This window comes from Rhinatrema bivittatum, chromosome 6 (assembly GCF_901001135.1).
Source record: "Rhinatrema bivittatum chromosome 6, aRhiBiv1.1, whole genome shotgun sequence".
In the NCBI taxonomy this organism is placed as follows: Eukaryota; Metazoa; Chordata; class Amphibia; order Gymnophiona; family Rhinatrematidae; genus Rhinatrema; species Rhinatrema bivittatum.
In genome coordinates this window covers 320,329,001-320,348,659 of record NC_042620.1, presented here as the reverse complement: position 1 = coordinate 320,348,659, position 19,659 = coordinate 320,329,001, and the positions used below count along the sequence as shown (strand labels likewise).

At 40.8% G+C, this 19,659-nt stretch overlaps 1 protein-coding gene across 3 annotated transcripts in view; it reads left to right on the top strand.

Moving 5' to 3' along the window:
* RNF128 (ring finger protein 128) overlaps positions 1-19,659 on the top strand; it is a 244,334-nt gene that overhangs the window by 131,932 nt on the left and 92,743 nt on the right. For all 3 annotated transcript variants that reach the window (XM_029607576.1, XM_029607575.1, XM_029607577.1), the window contains exon 2: positions 12,238-12,485. In XM_029607576.1, coding sequence (XP_029463436.1) covers positions 12,238-12,485 — 248 coding nt within the window. The remainder of the gene's footprint in view (positions 1-12,237; positions 12,486-19,659) is intronic.

Genomic DNA, 19,659 nt, shown 5'->3' with positions numbered 1-19,659 from the left:
TAGAGCGATGTAGGAGTCACAGTAAGCATGTGTATGTTTATTTAATAAGGGTATTGTGTCAATAGCCATCATTCTGGCGAGTCACCCACTCTTCATTGGTGGCCTCTTGACTTTATGGATCCGCAGTGTTTATCCCACGCCCCTTTGAAGTCTTTCACAGTTCTGGTCTTCACCACTTCCTCCGGAAGGGCATTCCAGGCATCCACCACCCTCTCCGTGAAGAAATACTTCTTGCTTAGTTTCTTAGTTGCTTAGTTGCTTAGTTTCTTGCTCCTTTGAGAACCAGATAGGTTTCATTTTTCTTTTGCTTTTCTTTACATATAATAATGTATTTGTGTTTTGGACCCCATGTTAGAAACTGCCTCATACCTTTAATTCTTCCAAGATGTATCCTATAAATCTGTGCTTGCATATCAAGCAAACCGTGCCATATTCTTTCCTTTATTTCATTAGGATTTTTCCTTATTTTTCCAATCTGTGTAACCGTATCTCATTCAAACAAAGAGATTGTAAATGAACCACAATAAAACCAATGGTAAAACAGTGGTTCATAAGCAATTATGTATAAATTGAAAATATGAGAAGAACAGTGCATAAAGAGGAAATCTTAAGCCTAATTAAAAATTACAGTTTGGAGTAATTTGTGTATTGATTATTAAATCTGTCATTTCCAAATACTTGATATGGCCATGTTTCGATATGTCTGTACCAGGGGTGGCATTATAAAAAATCTTCTCTTGTACCTATGAGCAATGAACATTCAAGGAATACCATATCACTAATTGACAAAAATAGATACAAATTTATACTCAGAAAAAAAGATATCAAGAATACAAATATACACAGTGATCATATAAAAATATAAAGAGCATGAATTACCTATCAAGTATAGACTGACTGTTGGGACAACAATATTAGTGAGAGAACTATAAAAAAAAAAGTAATAAAAATTGAAATTAAAATACAAAAATCCAAAAGTTAAAAATCAAAACTAGGATTTCTATTTAGTCAATCATGTGGAGCTAACGTACCCACAAGAAAAAAGGTAGTTTGCTCACTTGGTTGTACTATCCAATGTCTGCCAAAATAACCAACATTATTCCAATTCCTCCAAAACTTGACAAATTCAATTAATGCAGGTGTAGCTAGATCCGGTCTTCAAGAGCCACAAACAAGCCTAGTTTTCAGGATATCCAGAATGAAAGTGCATGAGAAATTTGCAAGCACTGCCTTCATGGTATGCAAATTTCTCATGCATATTCATTGCGAATATTCTGAAAAACAGGCCTGTTTGAGGCTCCTGAGGACTGGAGTTAGCCACCCCTGAACTAATGCTTTAAACCTGTTGCATTTTATATAAAACACTGTCTAGTTAGAAATTGAATATAACTGTAACTCAGTATTTGTTATCCAGTACCTTATCTTTTATATATTGGGGGGAAAAAATTGAGGACAAAAATTGCTGGAACATAAATTACTTTGAGGGAAATTATGGAAGTGCTAATTGTTGGACATTGTAAAGGAAAAACTAATTATTTTGAATACCTGCTGTTGTGTTGGAAAATTGTTCATATACTTTTGATATGGCTTTATTAATTTTTTAAAGTGTTTTTTCCTTTATGCATTTTACAGTTCAAGACTTAATCTTGATATAATCATGAAATCAAAGATACAATATAAGAAAACAAATAAAATCATGGTTCATTTCATTCCAAGTCCTCAAATATTGGGGATACGATACCTCAACGCAAAGCACTAATTAAAGTGTAGAACCAGCTGTATTTTCTAACTGCTATATTACACAGAACAATACTCAAAATAACTAAGCAGATATAGTGACAGAATAGGGGTGTGCCGAATTAAGCTGTTCTACTATTAATGATACTGGCCGATTGACTAGGTTAAAAAAAAAAAAAATCTCTGTTCAATATAACATTTGCATGGAAACTTAAGAACATTGCTCCTGATTGCAGGATTCTCTGTCTCATCAAAAGAAACAGTCTACGCTTCTTTTGGGTCTGTCTAGCAGCATCAGGAAACTTAGAAAAAGACTGTCCTGTTCCTAAAGAATAACCTTAGAAGCCAATCTGTCAGGTTCTAAAACCAAGGACACAGTCAGTGTCAGCAGTTTGGCCAGCACTGTATCTGAAGTTTCCAGCATTTGGTAATAATTAAATTGTTCACTATTGCGGTTACTGAGGATAACGCCATAAAGCCAGGCACGGTCCTATCTTCTTCTTTTTACTTCCTTTAAAGAAGAAAAAACTTTTTTTTTTTTTTTTTAAACTGGTGGAACTTCTTGCTCAGGTACCTCCACGACCTCAATTAGATAACTTTTAAACCTCTCCTTAGGAGAAACTGAAAGCAATTTTTGAGAATTGATAAAATGAAGATTGACTTTTGATACATTATCCAGATTTTCCTAGAATAGAAGAATTTATCATTAATACTACCCTCCTGGACAAAATTTTACCTGTTTTACTTTAGATTGAATTTCACTAATTTGCTATTCCGTGACTTCAATTAAAATGTCTGCAGTCTATTTTCTAAGTTTATATTCTTTTCCCGAAGAGGTACAGAATAAGATTATAACTGCACCCAGTCCTTCTGTGGCATCCCAAATTGACTGCAGAGTAAGTTTAAGTCTCACCAGATTAAGATTGATCAGTAGACTCTGAATAGATGGCAATGAAGTAGCGGCGACAACAGAAGAGGGTGAAGAGAGCTAGTCTGACTGTTTCAGCTTGAACACACTGACTGCCAAGAGGCTCTGTGATGGAAAACTCGGGTACAGCTGCTACAGGACGCTCCTCTGTGTTCCCTGATCCCAGAACCGCTGCAACATCCTCAGCAACCGCACCGGGTACGAACTGAGCATGTGCACGGCAGCTGGGTCTCTCGGCAGCATTCTAGTACTTGGGCTCGGATGTATTGGAGCCAGGGAGAGATGGGAGCTCCACATTACCTCTCTCCATTTCCAATGGCTGATTTCCCCAGCAAAAGCGCACCTCGGATAACACGGGCGTCTATCTGCCCCGAAATTGGAGGGTCCATCACAACCGCTGGAAAGATCCTTGGTGTGTCCCCTTCCTTATGCATCCCATATGATAAGGCAGAATACAACCAGAAATATGGTATAAATTGGCAAGGGGGAGAAACGGCTAGCGCTGCATACCACTGATCGGCCATCTTGGATTCCCCTCTCTGTAATTTTTTTGTACTCATTTTATTGCTTTTTTTATCTATTTTTTTGTTACATATTCTTTATATATTTTTTTTTGTCAGTTATTGATATAGGAGCATAAGATTTGCCATACAGGGTCAGACCGAGGGTCCATCAAGCCCAGTAATTTGTTTCCAACAGAGGCCAGCTAATCTAGGTCACAAGTGCTTGGCAAGATCCCAAACAATATATAGATCCCATGCTGTTTTCACACAGCGATAAGTAGTGGCTATTTAAGTCTATTTGGTTCATGACATTTTATTGACTTTTCTTCCAGCAATTTGTCCACTTTTTTTTTTTAATGTCCTACTTACTACATGGAGTGCCCCCTAGTCTTTATATATTTTGAAAGAGTAAATAACAGATTAAGTTTGCCCGTTCTATTCCACTAATGATTTTATAGGCCTCTATTATATGCGACCTCCCCCCAAGCCTCTCTTCTCCAAGCTGAACAGACCTAACCCCTTTAGACTTTCCTCGTAAGGGAGCTGTTCCATTCCTTTTTTTCATTTTGGTTGCCCTTCTCTGTATCTTTTCCAAAGCATCTATCTCTCTCTCTCTCTAAATATATATATATTTTTTTGAGATGTGATGAGCAGAACTGCGCACAGCACTCTTTAAATGTGGCCTCACCATGAAGCAGTAACGGGGCATTATGACATCTGCTGTTTTATTTTCCATTCCTTTCCTAATTCCTAACATTCTTTGCTTTTTGACCACCACCACACCCTGACAGAGTATTGTCCACTACGATGCCCAGGTATTCCTCGAATGTTCATAGGTACAAGAGGCTTCTGATGTTCCTAATTCAGATTTGTATGTAGAAACACAGCTATGCTGGGTTTCTGCATTGGAATTTTTGTATGGATTATTAAAACGTGTTTATATTTTGTGTTCCATGGTTTTAGTTTATTTCTTAGGTTTAAGATTCCCCTTTATGCACTATTCTTTACTCTTGTTTAATTTATACATATGTTTATACACCACTGTTTTACTAACCTTATCTCATGGCAATATAATACTATTTTATCCTAAAAGGCAATTCCTAACATTAAAATGGAATTATTGAAGAAAGATTGCATGAAGTGACCGGTTCAAATAGTGGGTATGTCCTGCTGCAGCTTGTTTCAAATTAGTTTGTCTTAAAGGCACTGCTGATATCCAATGGAGACATTATGGAATTGTGGAGATCTTTAAATATTTTCTCTAACTTGTTCTAAAGATCCAGATGATTCTCTCCACAATTTTAAAATAGACAAAAATGAATCTGTTGTAGTACAAAACTACCGAGTTTAATTGACATGTAACATTTACATATGTAAAAAATATTACATGAGGAAGGCACACTCACTGGGCAGTCTAATTTTATATTTTATCAAACTCTTAATCACACAATGAAATAAAGAAATTGGAGTACAAAGAAAAATCTCCAAACCTTTATATATCTACTCATCAAATATCTACTCATTACAAAGTATTCCAGTCCACGTTAAAAAAAAAAACCAACCTGGGAAGCTTACCAAAAGGAAAAAGTACAATGAATCTTTGCACTGTTTAGGAGAGAAAATAATTGCCAGTATCTAAACTCTCCTAAACAAGCTGTTACAGACTTCCCAATCAACCATCCTTATCAGCAAGAAAAACTTCCAGGTGAACAGGATCTAAAAATATAAACTTATTTTTCTGAAATATTCAGACATCTGCAAAGAAATTAAAAAAAAAAAAAAAAAAAGAATTTCTGACGTGAACAAGCCTCCCCACGAGCTCACAATTTTCACCAAATTTATACCTTTTAATAGTTTACAAAACAGTAATTGTAAAACCAACTCGGGTATTTGTTTATGAAAAAGGGATTATAAAACAGACATTGATAAATGGCTCATAACGTCTGCCTCTTAGGAATTTTAAAGCAAAGTATAGATAAAGGCACCCTTTATTATTTATTTACATCTATTGGCTTAGTCTTCCTGTTATTCTTTACCAGATATCTGCCATTGAAACTTTTCTGCACAGCTATGAGAAAATAAAACATACTAAACGTTTTACTAATTGCTCTTTTCTACATTGCACAATCACTGACCTCTGGCCCAGTTCTTATTGTTCATAACAAGCATAGCACAAATTCTGAAAGAACATTCAGGCCGGTAAGGTGCACTCCAATGGCGCGCACTGTTAACCTGTCATTGGACGCGTGTTTTCCCTTACCCCTTATTCAGTAAGGGGCGGAAAACGCGCGTCCAACCCACCGAACCTAATTGCGCCCTCCACATGCAAATGCATGTTGACGGCCCTATTGGGTATGCCTGCGCGATTTCAGAAAGTAAAATGTGCAGCCAAGCCGCACATTTTACTTTCAGAAATTACCACCTACCCAAAGGCAGGCGCTAATTTCTTCGGGCACCGAGAGAGTGCTTTTCTGTGCACCCTCCAACTTAATATCATGGCGATATTAAGTCGGAGGTCCCAAAGGGTAAAAAAAAAATAAATTTGAAGGCGGCTGTTGGGCCGAAAACCGGACGCTCAATTTTGCCGGCGACCGGTTTCCGAGCCTGTAGCTGTCAGCAGGCTCGAGAACCGATGCCGGCAAAATTGAGCGTCTGCTGTCAAACCCACTGACAGCCGCCGCTCTGGGCCAAAAGGAGGCGCTAGGGACGTGCTAGTGTCCCTAGCGCCTCCTTTTGCCCGTTTCTACCGCCGGACCTAATTTAAACACTGAATCGCGCGCACAGGCGAGTGGTCTGTGCGCGCGCCGGGAGAGCAGGCGTTCACCCGCTCTCCCGCGGACTTTACTGAATCAGCCTGATTATTAGCTAAATTGATCAATATTGCACTAGATTGAACGGAGATACAATAACACTTTTTGACTTCCTCACAATCTGGTTTGCTTGGCGTCAGTCATAATCGAAGATGCATGAAAGTTGGTGCTCTTTTCATTTAAAAACAAACAAAAAAAACAGTTGCAAGGGAATATAACTATTTAAAATCTCCACCCATTTGGATATGCACACCTGTTTGACAGATTCCAGCATAATACAGGGTGTACCTGTACTGAAGTTTTGTATTTTGTTCTTTGTGATGGTGTAACACACTCGGGATGTGCGTGTTGTGAAATCAGGCATTTTTATTTTTGGTGGGTTTTACCCTGAAATGAATACATAGTTTATCCCCCACGAAAATCCCCCCCCCCCCCCCCCACAAACTTTTGTGTTTGTTCATTTCGGCAAATGAATGCTATTTTCTGAAATGAATGAAAACGCCCACAAAATGGGGAATAAAATGAACCAAAATGAGAGATTTCCCTGCACATTTGAAGTACATACTCTTCCTTCCTGGTATTCACACACCACCTTGCCTATTTTTCTATTACCGGTTATGTTCCTGTCTTGAATTTTACTTTTGCTGCTGTCTGCATTAATCTTCCTATTTTCAGAACAGTGTGACAGAAGATATGTATTTAAATGATACCCTTGAATCTATCAGGCTTGAGTTGTTAGATGACTAAAGCATTCTTTTAATTCTTGAAGTGAAGTACAGAACGTCATGGAAACTGGATTGATGTCTTTCTGACTCACTCTTCTGAACACACCAAACTCCACCCTTACTTTTAACTTCACCAGTGATGAAGTGTAATTGAGGATATCTGGACTTACTGATCCAGATGCCTCTGTCTTGTGCAGTTGGCCTAATCTTTAAGAGAATTATATTCTGAGAGCCAAGAAAGCAACATTCACAAAGGTTTTTAGCTGATGGATGATTGTATCAAAGCTACAGAAAAGCTGCTGCTAGATCTTGATATCAGTTCAGAAACCTGTAATGTGCTATTGGAACTAGGGCCCTCTGGCTCTCCCGGGTGCAGGTTAGAGGCATGAGAACTTTTTTGTTCAAAGGGGCATGGGATAAACACTGTGGATTCCTAAAAAGCTAGAGGATGGGAATAAATAAAAAAGCTTAACCGGCACGGAGGGGCAGTTACTACTCTTAAGAGAAACATGGGGGGTAACCTGGACGGAGCGGCATTTACTACCTTGGGAAGCTTGCTGGGCAGACTAGATGGAGCATTTTGGTCTTTTTCTGCCATCATTACTATGTAACCTTCTAATTCAAAGGCTGATGCTTTAGTGTGGCTTTACTTTTTTCTTTATTTTGATTTCCTTTTTCTAAATGACTTTTTGGTAAGGAAGGCATCTAATATGTTCAAGGCCTTCATAGGTTTCTTAATTATTTCACAGATTTATAGTCCGCAATTCAAATAAACACACAAACATTAATTAAAAGCAAATGCCTTTCGAAATTTCATATGATCAGCTATAACATGAAGTTCATTTATTTAGTAAAGTGTTTATATTCCGCTAAGCGGATCACATCAACATTAAATATCTTAAAAACATACACAACACACAAAATAAGCAGTTAAATCAATATTCCGTAGTCAGCCTAAATCTCAGGCAAAAAATGCTTCTAAAAACAAAATTCTTTAATGACTTTCTGAACACATTAACATCTGTCAAAAACCGAAGCTCTTCTGGTAGGGCATTCCATGAGCGAGGATCCACAATACAGAGCCCGGTTGAGAGGTGCATTGCAAAGTTTAGAGCCCAAAACAGAAAAGACTTTAGATCGAGTTTCGATTAGCCTAACAGGTTCAGTAGACGGAACGATTAATAATCTGAAGGCCCAGTAGGAAATAAGCAGTAAGGTGTTCTGGAATACAGAATCACTAGTGCTAATAAATTCTCTTCAGGCTTTATCAGTTAGACACGTTTTTGTTTGTATCGGTAATGAGACCTGTGGAACCAGTATAATCCTGAAATACAAAACAGGTTCTCTGTATGCACTTTTTTTTTTTCCGCTAGACCAAGCTGGGACTGTTTTGGGGATGCTAATTCTGTTGCTGGTATACTAGACCTTTGTTCATTTTCCATTTCTTACATGTGTTTCAGAAGTTGCTTGCAACAACTTATCAGCTGACTGTTGGCATGGAATTTTTTTTTTTTTAATGTACTAAATTCACTATAGGTTTTCTCCCATTTAATGTCTATGGGGAAAATGCTTAGTGAATTCTGCACAGCCCATCACGGACTGCGACAAGGCCATGTCGTTTTGCTTTGCTAGGTGGATGCTTAAGCTTTGTGCTGTCGAGGAGTATCAAAGTCCTGCAGTGTATCTGGGAGTAGCACTAAAGCAGTCTTGGGTAGTGCAAAATGATTTCCTGGCGTTGGAGTCTAGATCAGGGATGACTGGTTTCAAGGGCTACAAACATGTCTGGTGTCCAGGGTAACCACAGCCTCTGTTTTTTAGTGGTTGGGAATAAAAGGTCACCTACGGCACGTTATGCAGTTAGCTTATGGCAGGGGTGGCCAATTCTGGTCCTCGAGAGCCAAAAAAAACAGACCAGATTTTCAGGATATCCACAAATATGCATACGAGAGATTTGCATGCACTGCCACCATTGTATGCAAATCTATCTCTTGCATATTACTGTGGATGCCCTGAAACCCTGGCCTCTTTCTGGCTCTTCAGGACCAGAGTTTGCCACCCCTGGCTTATGTAGTAGTAATTTTTAGTGGTGATCGGAGAAGAACTGGATAAGTTTAGAAGAAATCAAAAGAAATGTAGCCTCTCTTTAAAGTAATTTAAAGAGGAAAGTTTGTGGGGGGTTTTAAAACTATTTGTTGAGATGTCATCGGTACCCGATTATTCTTTCTGTAGGGTTTTTCCCACTGTTCTCTGTGCTGTTTCCTTGCAATGCTCAGAGGCATTGCTAAGTACCTAAAAGATCCGGGGTATGGGCCCATAAGCTCTCATCTTTCTACCTGCCAAGATTTTGTTGATTATCTCAATCACAATTCAGCTCCACCCCCGGACAATCCTATAAAAACACATAATTGAATATCACATATCTCTTTTCTACATTCCCATGTCGGGGGGTGTCATCCTAAAACTGCCCTGTTGGTTTGATGCTAGCAGGGTCTAGTGGCTGCTCTCCATACCCCAGCTCTTACCAGATTCGATCCATGCAGAGACAGGACACCGCTTCTAACATTTTGCTGGGCGTGCATGTCCGTGGCATCTTTAGACATAAGAACATAAGAAAATGCCATGCTGGGTCAGACCAAGGGTCCATCAAGCCCAGCATCCTGTTTCCAACAGTGGCCAATCCAGGCCACAAGAAACTGGCAAGTACCCAAAAACTAAGTCTATTCCATGTAACCATTGCTAATGGCAGTGGCTATTCTCTAAGTGAACTTAATAGCAGGTAATGGACTTCTCCTCCAAGAACTTATCCAATCCTTTTTTAAACACAGCTATACTAACTGCACGAACCACATTCTCTGGCAACAAATTCCAGAGTTTAATTGTGCGTTGAGTAAAAAAGAACTTTCTCCGATTAGTTTTAAATGTGCCCCATGCTAACTTCATGAAATGCCCCCTAGTCTTTCTACTATCCGAAAGAGTAAATAACCGATTCACATCTACCCGTTCTAGACCTCTCATGATTTTAAACACCTCTATCATATCCCCCCTCAGTCGTCTCTTCTCCAAGCTGAAAAGTCCTAACCTCTTTAGTCTTTCCTCATAGGGGAGTTGTTCCATTCCCTTTATCATTTTGGTAGCCCTTCTCTGTACCTTCTCCATCGCAATTATATCTTTTTTGAGATGCGGCGACCAAAATTGTACACAGTATTCAAGGTGCGGTCTCACCATGGAGCAATACAGAGGCATTATGACATTTTCCGTTTTATTCATCATTCCTTTTCTAATAATTCCCAACATTCTGTTTGCTTTTTTGACTGCCGCAGCACACTGCACCGACGATTTCAATGTGTTATCCACTATGACACCTAGATCTCTTTCTTGGGTTGTAGCACCTAATATGGAAGGGCTTTGTGTGCAACAAAGAAACCCCTGGCCAGTTTCAATGGTCTAGTAAAACTATCACTAAAACTATTTGAAAGCAATCAAAAATTCTTCTCTAAGGGGATGAAGTCTGGTGGTCTATGCAGGATAGGACAGAATCCAGTATAAATCCTGCACCTTGGTTTCTAAAATACTTTACATTCACAGAAACTCCCCCTCCCCCAATAAAAAAAAAGGTGCAGAGCAAAACCTTTCCCATTAGCACTCACTGAAAAATATTCAATTTCTGGTGTTACCTCATGTAACAGCTCTATCCCCTACCAGAAACAGTGTGATACTTCAGAACCCTGCAAAAAAATGGACTCTGAATCTATAGCAAACTTGCCATGCCATCACAATTGCAACAGTAACAACCCTGCCACCTATTACCCCCAGGCCCTAAAACACCAATACACCCTCTATTAGGAAAACAGAATAAGCCAGGCTGCTATAGATCCCTACACAATAGAAAATGCTTTATCTTTGTCACACATGCAAAGTACAGACAAATCAAGTACAGAATGAGACCATAAAGTAGAAATACAGATATGCAGTCAAAACTAAACTGGAAACCGCAACAAACCAAACTGTGTATGCAGTTCAACAATGGAAAAACAAGCATTACCATTCCTCAGAACATCAAGCAAAATCAAGAAATATAAAGCATCAGTTATAATAGAACCATACGAATATATATTTCAAAATAGCTGATGAATAGAATAACATACAATTTTAAAACTCAAATTAAAAAAAAAAAGTACCAAATACCCATAAAACATTGGAACATCAAATAATATTCAATTAAAACTCAAAAGGATAAAAATCCCAAATCCCTGAGATTGTTGTGGATTATTAGGGAGTGGGCCTCCCAAACTCTAACCTCTGTCACACACACACACGTTCTCTTACATACCCTCTCCACTCTTGGACCTCTTCTTTGGCTGCTGCAGGCCACCATTGGATCTGGCTACAACCCCAGTGCCTGACCACCACTGGAGAGACTACATAAAGAATTGGGGCATGGGCCCCATGTGCCAGAGCTAATAACAATGTTGGCTCTGCTGTAACCACAGATAGTATGTCCATTCTAGCATTGGCGCTCTGAGAATATGGGAGGTGAAGACAAATACCTGGGTTCGGGTTTGCTTAGCATAACCCGTTCTGCATGCTTTTGAGCTGACCACTGGGGGAGGGTGTGGGGTTTTTGGTTTTTTTTCCAGCCTTTTTCTTGACTGTATTTCACTTTGGTTTCAATTGAGATGTCACACAGTATCCCGTAATGATTTCAATTGAGAGATCCCATAAATTTGTTTCTGCCTCTTGAAAATTGTTTTGGTCCATGATGATGCTCCTTCAGAGTGCGAGAGAGGTCGTACGCTTGTGCCCTGCGAAGGTGGAATTACTGTAAGGTGTGTGTAGTTTGTGGCTAAAACTCCCTATCAGGGGCATGCTTGGATAACAAGCTTTCCGTGGCAGAAGCTTGAGCTCCTTGAATGTGCTCACTGTCTGATCAGTACGCAGTTGCTCCATCAAGTTTTAAGTTGGTTGGCAGAAAGATCATGTATAAGCAAGAGAGGAGCAGATTTGCAAAGGAGGCTTCCTGTATGCATACACAGCTCTTTTTGTTTATGAAGTCCTAGTTTCAAAACATTGAATGCAAACAGAATTTTCAGGTATTAAGTTTAAATGTTAATCCATCCATGACCAACATACATCCATTCTGCATGCTACTGCTACCTGAAGATTTTTATTGCCAGTTTTTAAATCCTACATACAGGTTCTAAAAAAGATCTATCTATAACAGGAGTGGGCAATTCCGGTCCTCGAGGGCTGCAAACCAGTCGGGTTTTCAGGATATCCTTAATGAATATGCATGAGAGAGACCTGCATACACACTGCCTCAGTTGTATGCAAATCTATTTCATGCATATTCATTAGAGGTATCCTGAAAACCCGACTGGTTTGCAGCCCTCGAGGACCGGACTTGCCCACCCCTGATCTATAATATCCTGTTAGTGGCTTCATTATGATTCCCCCAATCTGTGACCATATCTCTGTCTGACTCCTTACCTTGGGTACAATATACTAAAAACAATGTCTTGTCCTTTCTTCTGCAGGGACAGGCGATACGGTTGCAATAATGATTGGTAACATGAAAGGCAAAGAAATTGTAGAGCTAATTAAGAAGGGTTTCCAAGTGAGCATGGTCATCGACGTGGGGAAGCAGCACGGCCCCTGGATGAATCACTACTCCATTTTCTTCGTCTCTGTGTCATTCTTCATCGTCACGGCTGCCACAATAGGCTACTTCATCTTCTATTCCGCCAGAAGGATGAGGATCACCAGGGCCCAGAACAGGAGGCAGGTGGGTACTGGTGTTACAGCCCTTATTTTACTCTTGTTTTGCAGGCATGACCTTGGGCCGTACTGTGGTGTAACTGACCAGACCCCCACTGGCTTCTGCTACACTTTGACGCCTGCAATTACAGGTTGTGAAAGAGAGGGACTGATAAGAACCTTAATTCTCAGCCTTTCATGACTACTGTACCACCTTTAAAGAGTATAAAAAGCCTTATGTACACCCTGGCATGCAAAAATTCAAAACATGTAGCAAATAACTGTAGCATTTTGTTCATTTGTACTTTGATTGTAAGGGGTTTTTCCCCTCTGTGTCTCCTCTTTTCAGCTTGGCGGTCTTCTGTTTCCCCTTTCAATTTTCTCTTACGCTTGTCTTTTCCTTATCTATCCCTCTCTCATATCTTTGTTCTGATTTCTGTCCATTTTTCTTCTCCGGCTATCTCTGCTTTTTCTCTTTCCCTCGCATTTCTCACCCTTCATCTCCAGTTCTTTCTTTCCCCCTATTTACCACTCTGAAACCTCCATCTCTCCATTGCTGGCTCTCCTCCTACCTTCTCCCCCATCTCTTGCCCTTTTCTCTGCACCTGTTAAGTGTGGGAAGTGAATCTCTACCTCAACCAGCTGTCCACATCCCTTCCATTCTCATGACAACTGGAGAGCAGCAACAGGGCAACCATCACAAGCATGGGATAAATAGGATAGAGCAGATATCGGGCACCGGGGGGAACCACGGAAGTACTGTGCTTCCCGTCTCCGTGGCTGCCTTTTCTTCCTCCCACCCCTGTGTAAGCCCGTGCATTAGGGAGGCAGGAGGAAGAGGAGACAGCTAGGGGGCAGGAAACTTTCACTGCCCTGTGGTGCCTGTTGTCTCTGTATTAGTTCTGCTGCTAGCTGTTTTCTTGGTTGCTTTTGTGCTAGCAACGGTGAGCTCCCCTTTCCTGTGCAGCAGTAATGATGCCGTGGCTCCTATTTTGCTGCTTCAGGTCAGAACATGGTAGCTGATAAGGGAACCAGCATCTCTTGCTTGAAGCTACTGATGTGTGTGGCAGGGGGGGCAGGTGGTTGGCATTCAGATATTAGGGCTCCCCCCTCTCGTGTGGTGATCTGGTTGTGTACACACCTGTGGGCACACATAGAAATGACGGCAGAAAAGGACCAAATGACCCACCCTGTCTGCCTGTGCAGGTTACCCCCCGTGCTTATCAGCTTCCCAGGCTGTAAACGTCAGGGCCCTTGGATGCTGTCCGAATCCAATTTCCCTTAACCCTTGCTGTGGAAGCAAAGAGCAATGATGGAGCTGCATCAAACGTATCAGGCTTAGTGATTAAGGGTAGTAAAAACCACATCAGCAAGTTACCCCCATGTTTATTTGTTCCTCAGACCATAAAAGTCGGGGCCCTCATTGGTTGCCATCTGAATCCAGTTCCCCTTTTCCAACTGCCGCTGAGCAATGATGGAGTTGCATTAACAGTATCAAGGCTTATTTGTTAAGGGTAGTAACTGCCACACCAGCAAGTTACCCCCATGCGCTCTTTTCTTCATTATCAACCTCTAGCCTTTAGGGATCCACAGTGTTTACCCAATGCCCCTTTGAATTTCTTCACGGTTTTTATCTTCACCACCTCCTCCAGAAGGGCATTTCAGGCATTCACCACCCTCTCCATGAAGAAATATTTCCTGACGTTGGTTCTGAGTCTTCCTCCCTGGAGTTTCATTTCATGACCCCTAGTTCTACTGATTTCTTTCCAACGGAGGTGGTTTGAAGTTCATGCATCATTAAAACCTTTCAGGTATCTGAAGGTCTGTATCATATCTCCTCTGCACCTCCCCTCTTCCAGGGTATACATATTCATATCCTTCAGCCTCTCCTCACAAATCTTCCAATACTGACCCCCTCACCAATCCTGTCGTTCTTCTTTGGACCTCCTCGATCCTGTATTTATCCTTTTTGAAATACGGGCATCCCGGATTGAAAACCACCGGTCTCTTCCTCCTTTCTCCTCCCCTTCACAAAAACCCTAAATCTGGCTTTTGCTATATCTATCTATCTCTACAACAAAAGCCAGATTTGGGGGCTTTGGGGAGGGCTTAAGACATTTCAAGCTAGGGTTCAGAGTTGTGTTTCTAAACTGATACCCATTATCCAACGTAAAACACTTGTTTTGACTTTACACCCGAGCTTCTTCCAGCAGACACACATTAGTGTGCTGATGATCCCGAGGCCTGGGAAGAGTAGCAGGAACTTCCTCTTCTCAAAATGGTGGCATTGCAATGGACTGTAGACATGTCTTAGCACTTTTTTCTCTTCAGAAAAAAAAAAGTAATGCTTTAAAATGCCAGTAAAATAGGGTATTAGGTCTTTAGTGCATTGCTTTATGGGACAATTAGCTTCGACTTAATACGATTTTCAGGGAACAACCATCTCAAGTCTGAGGACTTCCTGTATATACTTCACATACCTGGTTTTACTGGGGGAAGCATCTGCTGAAACTGTACATATTTGCCTTAATTTTGTAGCATTTCTGTAAACAGGGTTTTTCCTTTTTCTGCTTGACAATTGTTAAAAAGTTGCTTTGCTTTTTGTCACACATGGAATATTACTTTCTCTCTTGGTGCTGGGGTCTAACATCTGAATGCTGTGCCCTCTGGCAAGGAGAGTAACCAATGGTGTGACGCAAACCCCCATGCTTGACCCTGTTGTCTTCAGCGTTTCTAAGTGAGATTGGGGAAGGGTTAGAAATAAGTGTGACTGTTGGCAGATAATGACACACAGTGAAAATGCCAGAGGGGGGGTAGTTAAGATGAAAGATGACTTTAAAAACTTGGGGAAAATGTTCAGAGATTTTAACTACATTTTAAGCTACAAAATGCAAAATCGTGCATTAAGGATGCAGAAATCTAAGGATCAAGTATCTTTTTTGGAGGTGAACTAGCAGTCGTCAAACAAGGAGGAGACCGGGGGGGTTGTCATTTCTGATTTCAAGGTAGCCAGTGAGTATGACAAAGTAGTAGTAGTATACATGGTTGCACAAAGAGAGGAAAAATATTACCTCTCTACAGGTCTCTGAGACCCTCACCTTGACTATTGAGTTCAGTTCTGGGAAAATACATCTACATTGCCATGATAAAGGCAATTCATAGGTGCCACCAAAATGGTTCACTTCAATAAAGTACCAGAAGGTAGTATTTTCCATAGAATGAAAACTTTAAGGACAAGTGGTTATATGAAGCTGAAGAGTGGGAAACTCAAAAGAAATGCAAGGAAAATGTTTTTTCTGAGGATAGTGAATGCCTGCAGTGTACTTCAGCAGAGGGTGCACGAGCCAGAACAGCTGCAGAATTCAAGCTTGCCTGGGTTAGATGGAAACCTTTCTGACAGAGGAAGGGGTAGAAAGCCACAACTCAAGACCTATGATGGCACAGTAGGCAAGAACAAATGGGCAGACCAGGTGAATCAAGTAGTCTTTCTGTCATGTTCCATGTTTATTTACCCAGAAACCTTTTTGTACTTTTGGCACCAATTTTCTACCATTTTAGTGTTTTAAAAATACTGATTTTTCCCTGGAGAAAAAAATTGGGGGGGAGACAAAGCCTTAAATATTCATCAGAACGTACTTCTGGTTGTAGTAAATGACTTGTTGGTAGTACTCTGCATTTTTATTATATTTTAGGAGGCTCACGACCAGCCTTGCTCACACTGAGTCCCTGGGCAAAATTCCCTATAGACACTCTTGAAATGAGTGTCTGTGGTATTTACCGAACACTTATCAGCCAACCAATCTGTACCATTCAGAACAACTTCGCCAAGGAATGCTTCTCCACAATAGGAACGCGTGTCCCAGCAGCCCAGCAGCGTGTCCCAGCAGCCCAGTCTCTCTCAGCCCCCGCAGGAATTAAACAGAAGTTCCTAAAAGTGGCAGATTATATTTGGCTGTGCCTGGTAACACTAGCAAATGCCTCAGCACGCTGCTTTTCTACCACTTTCTCTAGTTCTCTTCCCAGCACCTCCAGGCACTGCTGCTCTGGTCATCCTCTCCTCCAGCCATGGCTGCAACTGCTTCATCTCCTTCCTCTCGTAGTCTGTGCTCTTCGGGGCGTCTTTCTACTCCCTCCACCTCAGACTGCTGTGCCGCCCCTCCGCGCACCTACACAGCGCCTCACCCTGCTGCCTGTGCTAGTCTGGGCCCTTCTGCTCCTGCCACTACTGCCGTTCCATGAAGCAGACCTAGTACGTCTTTGATTTTTTTTTTTTAAGCTACTTCTGAACCTTACTCATGAGCCAGCTCCTGCTGCCTGTCTCATGTATACTCTGCCTGCCTGTTTCTCACGGAGTCTGGTCCCCTGTGGTTTTTTTTTTTTTGTGTTTTTCCTGTAGGTGGTTCTGCACTAGAGCCAGAGTTCAGACGAGCATGAACTCCTATAGCATAGCTACCCACTATTACACAGAAACCTTTGCAGCGAAAACTGCAAGGAAACTAAGGGCGTCATTTTCAATAGCTTTCGCACGCAAAAAGGGACTTTTCGGGTGCGATAGTGTGATCGGGGTGGTCGGCCCCAGAAGAGGGGGCGGCACTGGGGCAGACGCTGTGGAGACATCACTGGCTGTGAAAGGTAAGGGCCCTTATCGCCGCCAGTTTCGCAGTGGTGCTATGGCTGCCGGCTTTCGCAGGCCCCCCCCCCCGTACCGCGCGATTCACTATTCTCTGTGAGAATGTTTTGGAAGAAGGAATGGAGTAGGGCTGCTAGCAGATTACCTGCTTTTGCAGTGAATTTTTTTTCTTTTTTGCTTGTTTTTGGGTGCGATTCAGCCTCTCCTTAAAACTATGCTTGAGGCAGCTTGCAAAATGTACAAACCATTGCATTATACATGTCTAAAATATCTGTAGCAAAACAGTGTAAAATGCATTTTCAAATATACTTGCTAAAAAGATAACTCTGCATAAAACATAACATTTTCTACAAATAAAATAAATGAAAGCCCCAATAGGCATGCTAGAGTAAATGCCATCTTATACTTTCCTCCTAGTAGTTTCCAGTCGAATGTGACTGTAGCTCAAGAAATGCCACCTGATAGCAGATGAGCGTCCTCTCGGGGCCATTCGAAACAATTTGATCCTTCAGAGGAGAAAGTACCACATGAATGGGGCTCTTTGTTCTTGCTGTGTAGGTGTCTGTATTTTTTACTTCAGTAAAGATAGTGACTTTTAAAATAAAAACCAAACTGGCCAGATACTAGCAAGTCAAATACAAAACCGTTTTTTTACTGGGAGATTTCTGGTAAGCCAACAAACAAGGTGCTTAAATCTAGCAAACTATGGCCCGGATTCATTAAGGCTCTTCTCCCATTCTGTGCTATGGGAAAAAAAACCCAACCCTTAGTGAATCAGGTACTATGCTTTTGATATTTCCCTTTTAAACACTGCTTGGTATAGAAAGAGGTGGGAATGACTTTGGCATTGTAAAATTAAGATTCTGTAGCTATTTTCTAGGGCATGGAAATACCTGGGAACAGCTGAAACTTCTTTAAGTGGTTTATTAAAGGTGGACTAGAATTTTGAACTTAGTAAATACAGATTTCCAGGTAGTTGGGGTGGCTTCCCTGGCTCATATTTTTCTTTCCAGTGTATGAGTAAAGGTTTGTGTAGCAGGCGTGGTAAGGAGATAACCAAATAAAATAGAGCTAAGTGTTTAGCTCAATTAACTTTGTTCTTGGTGTGCAGTAAACTTGCATTTTCATGTTCAAACAGAAGAACTGCATTTCTGGATTAAATGGGCTGCAACATCTCTTTATTTTGTGTTTAAATAATTTTTGTCAATCAAGGAATAAACCAAACTTTTATTTTGGATTGACTTTTTTTCACCTTTTTTCTTCCTAAAAGGGCACCTTTAAAATCCATTAAAAAAACCAAAACAAAACTGCAGTGGAGGGTCAGGATTTGAAACTGTTATAAAGGGGCACTTCTAAAATCCATTGTGGTGTTTTCAAATTATCTACTTTGCACAGGATAGCGCTCTCTTTGTGCCAGCACTGATGGAGGGGAGGATGTAGCTGGGTTCTAGGGATGTCCAATCACATTGCTAACTGACTTTCTAGCGGACTGCTTGTTATGGCAGTCAGATTTGCCGCCAGAAAAACACAGTGCAAATAGAGTACATTCGGGGGGGGGGGGGCACTTGAATTATTTGCTCTCCACTTTTTGTGAGCAGTGTTGAAACGACAAAGATCCATTTTAAAACAAATCTAAAAATAAACAAAAATTTCTCTGTCTTAAAAAAGAATAAATTAAGGGTGGCGCTATGAGGAATGAAAAGGACATTTTAAATTTCTGTATAATTTCACAGCACTTTCTGTGAGGGTTCTAGTTACCAATAGCAAGAATAGATTGACCCTGATGCAAGGAAGAGAATTGACTTTCTTTTTTTTCTGAATTGTCCTTGTGGTGGATAATTTTTTTAAATGGTTTTTAAGCTTGTTGTGTGTTTTTGTTTTTTTGTGTTTTTTGTCAGGATTGGAGGCAAGGGCAGTAAATCTAGATCCTTTTTCCTGGTTTCCTCAGCTCACTCTGCCTTTTTTTTTTCCTTTTAAAGCGTAGTTCTGTGTCTCCATGTTTTTTGTTTGCCATGAAGGAGCAACAAAAGTTTTCAGAAGTCTGTATACGGTTGAGAGGTATAGAGTTCTTCAATCCATCCATGTTTAGGTTTCATGTGTCGTGTTTCAACATTTAAGCCAATATAAATTTAATCTTATAAACTCCCATTTATGCTTCCTGTTTTAGAATAATTTTTATCCAAGGAAGTTAGTTTTAAATATTTTGGGAAGTAAGACCTCCTGCCAGACTCATTTAGAAGCGAAATTAATAATACTTTGTGTATTTCTTTCAACCCATTGATCATTTTCAGATGTATATTATAAGTTTTTTCTGTTCTGGTTTTTCTATTCTTTCCCACTCTGGGTTTTGGGCATGTTTGTGTGTAGAGAGAAGAGGGGGGGACCTGTGTGTGTGTAGAGAGAGAAATTAGTTCATCTTTTTGTAATGTTAGCAGCATGTTTGGCCCAGGGCATGTAAGCATGTCAGGGGGCTGATGCAAAACTGTGCCCTCAGCCGAGTGCACTGTTTAACCCGTGGCTGAACACGCGTCCACAACCCCCTGGCTGTGCAGTGGTTAGGAAAACAAGACAC